The sequence below is a fragment of the Colobus angolensis genome, unplaced genomic scaffold (genome assembly GCF_000951035.1).
Source record: "Colobus angolensis palliatus isolate OR3802 unplaced genomic scaffold, Cang.pa_1.0 Scaffold100, whole genome shotgun sequence".
NCBI classification, from domain to species: domain Eukaryota; kingdom Metazoa; phylum Chordata; class Mammalia; order Primates; family Cercopithecidae; genus Colobus; species Colobus angolensis.
The window spans coordinates 4,725,719-4,731,124 of record NW_012110920.1 but is presented as its reverse complement, the minus strand read 5'-3'; the positions used below and the strand labels follow the sequence as shown (position 1 = coordinate 4,731,124).

Genomic DNA, 5,406 nt, shown 5'->3' with positions numbered 1-5,406 from the left:
AAAAAAAAAAAAAGAGGCTTGTTTACTTACTATAACAGCCCTCATCTGAGACAGGTAGCCACGTATGATTCCGATCACAAATACTATGGGTGGCAAGAGGAGGTATATAGAAGTATCCTTTTTTACACTTATAATCTACTCGTTCCCCAATCTTATAGTAGGGTTTTGGTTTACCAATGAGCTCCATAGCTTCAAATGTTGGTGGCGCCTCACAGGCATCTAGGGATAAGAGAATAGGAACATGAAGATGAAGTACTGACAGCACTTTAATCAGCCATGGACTGTGGTCTGGCAGCAGGTAGTACAGAAAAAACAAAAAGGCCCTTGGCAAGATTTTAAATGATTGTTTCGTGCTTTTACCTGAGTGCTGGTAGTAGTGGAGGAAATGAGACTTGCATGTTTTAAGTAACAACCCTATTAGCTTTTGGTTTCTTTGGGAATAAGCATTCACCAATAAACTGAAGAGACAGCATTAATGTCTTTGGTCTTAAAATATACACGGACGCATCTTTCCCCACATTTTTCTAAATGCAATTCAAAAGTAACTTCTCCTCTAAGAAGTCTTCTACAGTATAGAGCAGTCTGCTCAGATTGTTCTTCCATAGTTTAAAACACTAACTTATAATAGCTTGTCGCTTCAGGCTGTCTTCTCTTAAAAGGCAAGTTCCTGGGGTTCAAGGAACATGTTCTTCTTTTTCTACTATACTCCACCCACCTTGTGGGTGCTCAAGAAATGCTGACACTGACAAACTCTATCTGGCAGTAAGTATTCAATAAATTGTCTGCTACTGTGCCTGGGGAGATCAAACAACCCTAGTTTGGATTCATGTTGTGCTAAGTCAAACAAAAGGCTCAAGGTGCCCTAAAAGGACAGATAATAACGTGAAAGTCTGAGTTTATGATGATGCGTGTTTATTCCTGAGAAGCCTGTTGCTTTTCAGAATCACTTGCCCTGTGATTTAATCCTCTTCCTTATTTCTTGCCTCTTTTGCCCTACTCTGTCACACTGAGTAGCTTGGCAGTCCAGTAGTGTCACATCCTGGTGCTGTTGCTCACCTTGCTCCCTCTGTTCTGAATACCCTTCCTCCCTGGCCAGTAGCTACAACTCCTGCTCAACTAGTCTTCCTTAATCCACCCATCATCTCCTCCAGGAAGCATTTTCTGCCTCCCCCTGGGAAGCAGTGATCAGTCAGCTTCCCCTGGAATCTCCCCTTTATGGATCTCTCAGGTAATTATCACATGCTTTTGCGTTTAATATTTAACATGGCCAACTCCATTCATCCATGCAGCCACAACACCTAGCACAATATGTCACTCATAGTAGCTATTCACAAAAAAATTGGTACTCAAAGTCCACTGCTGTCAAACACAAAACAATGTGAATAATATATTGTAACTAATTTCATATTGAAAACAATCATTCTATAGCACAGTGGAGAAAGAAGATTAGGCCATTTCTCATGCTGCCTATCTCCCAGTCTTCTGGTATCCTGGCAGGTGACCGGATATGGACTGCTCTCTTTGCATGGTAGTATGCCGAATAAGTAACTGAGAAGCTACTGTGTAAGCACTTACTGATCTTGGCTTCTTTCATCGGAAATAAGGAAAACACCTAAAATGGCAGAAGAGACCACATACAACAGGAGATTGGGGATTTTGTCCAAAAAAGCAGCTCCTCTACTGGAGGAATGAATGAGACTGGCCTGAAATTTGATACACTGTTTCCTTCCCCTATCTGGAACCATTTGGCAACCACCTTTGAGAGGGCAGGTCTCCCAGGCACAGCACTGTCTGCTTACAAAACCTTCTCCTTGTGAGACTGAGTTGCTCCAAAAATTGAATGTTTATTTTAATTCATGTATTCTCTCTGCCTAACAACGTGAGTTCTCATTTTCACTTTCTCTCGGTTTCATACCTGTCTTGATTTACGCTTATGAACCTCAAACTTAACCTTGTTTTTCCTTCTCTTCATTCTTAGTTTTATCTTCCATGTTGCACCCTATTCATTTTATTTTTGTATGTTTCTCTATTTCAAATCGCATTCATCATCTTCAACTTCCTGTTTTGTTTTGTGTGTGTGTGTGTGTTTTGTGTTTTGTTTTGTTTGGTTTGAGACACGGTCTCTCACTCTGTCACCAAAGCTGGAGTACAATCAGGGCTCACTACAGCCTTGACCGCGAGCACTCCAGTGATCCTCCCCCCTCAGCGTCGCAAGTAGCTGGGACCACAGGCATGCAACATCACACGTGGTTAATTTTTTTTTTTTTTTTTACATTTTTTGTATAGGTGGGCTCTCCTTATGTTGCTCAGGCTGCACTTCTAGCACTAAGCCTATTCTAAGCATTAATTGTAAAAGACAAAAAGAAAAAGTCCTTTCGTTTTCTTATCACCACTGCTCCCTACTCCCATCACCCTCCTTCAAAATGAACATTTTAATGATCAGTGAGATGCAAGACTGAAGTACTGGAAGCCCTGCAAAGTTAACACAAACAGCGGAGACAGATCCTTTCTGGCCCTCAGCTGCCCCTGCCCTAGCTTTTATAGGTACTGCAGAAAGACCATCCTGAGCATAGCTCTTTAAACAACCTTCCTCTTGGAGGCAGGAGGAGCTTTTTCCTAGGCTCTCAGCCCCAGCCGAATAGTATATTTAATTTTCTGGTATTTAACAGATATGGAGGCAAACAAATGGGGCTTTTGGAACCACAAGTGTGACAACACAGGCAGGATCCCTGCACTGTGACAGGGAGAGACAAAGAACAGAAAAGGTCATTTTAAAAGGGTGATTACAAGTGAAGAGGGACTTAAACTGGGTTGTACGTTCAACCTGAGATGGGGGAGGATGTGGGGGGGCGGGGGGGAGGCGCGTTCAGAGAAGGTCTCCTAGGGCATAACCTTCCAGCTGATTTTGCAGAAGAGCAGGCCTGTTTCTGCAGCAGGTCAGGAGGAGAATGTTCCCAGGCTGAGGGAACAGCAAGCACAGATGCCCCAAAGTCTGTCTGATGAGCAGAAAAGCCTTCCCTCCCTGGAGACATTTGTTAAATGCTGTCAGATTTATATCTGAAAATTATACTCCTTTCCTCCAGAGAACTTCCCTTGGTTCATAATTTATTTGTTACTATTATGTTTTGGTTAATGTCTGCCACTCCCAATACATTTTAGCAAATAATTTATTGGTTACCTACTGTGTTCCCGGCACTGAGCACTCAGCATTGAGCAAAACAAAGTCTCTGCTTATCTTCCTGCATGAACGTGTGTGTAAACAAATAGTGAAAAAAGGATCAAGAAAATAGGAATGGTTTGTTATTGCCTACCAGTGTAATAGCAATAGACATACAAAACCCATATTCGTTGAGCAAATGCTCCTAAGGAAAAAAATGCAACACAGAAACTATACATGTTATTGGATCCTAAATATAATTTGGACATAGATACACATGAAGCGCACATAAAGTCAGAAAGAAATATACCAAAATATTAAAAATAGTTGTCTTTTGATTCTGTTCGTGTCGTACAATAAGCATGTATTTCTTAGCGGTTTTGTTGTTGTTGTTGTTGTTGTTGTTGTTGTTTTGACAGGGTCTCACTCTGTCATCCAGGTTAGAGTGCAGTGGCATGATCACAGCTCACTGCAGCCTTCACCTTCTGGGCTCAAGCGAATCTCCTACCTCAGCCCCCACAGTAGCTGGGACCACGGGCACACATCACCATGCCCCGCTAATTTTTGTATTTTTTGTACAGATGGGGTTTTGCCATGTTACCCAGGTTGATCTCGAACTCCTGGGCACAAGCAATCACCCCGCCCGGCCTTCCCAAACTGCTGGGATCACAGGCGTGAGTCACTGCCCCTGGCCTAGCATGCATTTTTAAAATTACTGATTCCATTCAATGAAATACAAAACAAATTTAGTGGGATAGGCCTTAAGCTTTAATTTACGAGCTGTAGGGGAAAACCAGATTAACATTATTTGCCTTCCTTTGTTAGGATACTAATTTCTCACTAGGCTTGGTTACCAGTGTTTTTTAGGTTGTTTCACATCTCTCAAATATGACTCTAATGAAAAGAAGGAAAACAATGTCAAAAATCCATTAGGTAATGGAATCAGATACTGTCCATATTGGATGCGAACAAGAAGATGACTCGATGGTCCACCCACCCCCAAAAAAGCAGCCATTTAAAAACTAATAGGAGCTCAGGCAACACGGAGTCTGTTCACAGAAGGCACAAAAAGCATGGCGCGCCCTTACCACCTCTCTAACCCCAGGCCCTGAGAGCCTGCTCTCATCCCATATGCCCTCCCCAGCCCCAGAGTCCGCGCTCACTCCATTCAAAGCAAACAGTGAGCTAGCTGTCTTGCCCACAGTGAACTCCGCACACAGGCCACTTGCGCACAGCACGCTCCCAGCAACACCTGGCCAGGCCCCTCTCGCCCAGCCCAGTCCAGCACATGGGGCACAGCAGACGCACTGCAACCCCTACCGCGGGTACTGTTCAAGCCCTAATGAACACCCCACTCACCAAGGCACCAAGGGAACACAGGGCAAACTCTCATCACGGGCACAGCACGGGCCCTAGCAACACTCCCACGCACCTGTGCACTCCAGAGCAAGCCCCCACCTGGGGCGCTCAGTCCGCGTTCCCTTTGTCGACAGGGCTCAATTCCGAAAACACTGTTCACGCTTTTGAAGGGGACACAGCCAGATTCTGCGTAAATGCCGGCCGCGCACACCACGCCACCAAACAAGCTTCACCTCGGGCTCTGCGTGGTCCCCGCATTCCCCGCCACATACCCCCGGGATCTGAACACTGCACCCCTCGGAGAACCCTGGCCTCGCTCTCTATCCCAGGCCGGCACGACGTGCAGTGAGCCCCGCCCCGCGCCTCCTGCCCGACTGACCCCGGGGTCCTACCGGAGAAGGAGGACAGCTGCAACACGAGGGTAGCCAAAAGCAACCCAGGAAACCGCCCGGAAGAAAAGGGACGCTCGCGGCGGCCGCGAGGCGCCATGGCGCGACGCGGAAGACGCCGCTATTTTTCCGGAGGGAGACCAGAGAAACCGAGAGGCAGCCGAGCTGGGAGGTCCCGTCTGAGTCCGGCTGTGGTACGCAACAATCACCAACTCACAAAGTATCTAGGGCCACAGGACAGGTGGGCGTGGCCTGAACAGCCGGGGACAGAAGTGAGTCGACTCACCAGGGCGGCTGGGACCAATCGGCGGGCCGCGGGGCGGGGCCTCGGCGCTCAGAGGCAGCCGTTGGCCTTCGAGGAGACAGGGCGTGGCGCTGGCGGGGCCTACCTGCCCAGGCTTCCTGCAGCCGCGTTTTTTCTTGCTAAACGCCTGGAGCCGCCTCTTTTGTTTCTAAACGCCTGGAGCCGCCTCTTTTCTTGCTAAACGCTTGGCCCACCAT

At 46.7% G+C, this 5,406-nt stretch overlaps 1 protein-coding gene across 8 annotated transcripts in view; it reads right to left on the bottom strand.

Moving 5' to 3' along the window:
• CD46 (CD46 molecule, complement regulatory protein) overlaps positions 1 to 5,180 on the bottom strand; it is a 44,113-nt gene extending 38,933 nt beyond the window's left edge. For 7 of the 8 annotated variants that reach the window (XM_011937830.1, XM_011937820.1, XM_011937848.1 and 4 more), the window contains exons 1-2: positions 4,909 to 5,180; positions 31 to 219 (exon numbers count right to left, since the gene is read on the bottom strand). In XM_011937830.1, the coding sequence (XP_011793220.1) occupies positions 31 to 219; positions 4,909 to 5,005 (286 nt within the window). In that variant the 5' untranslated portion in view covers positions 5,006 to 5,180. The remainder of the gene's footprint in view (positions 1 to 30; positions 220 to 4,908) is intronic. The other variant, XM_011937886.1, reaches the window with a different exon arrangement.
• Positions 5,181 to 5,406: the final 226 nt, after the last annotated feature.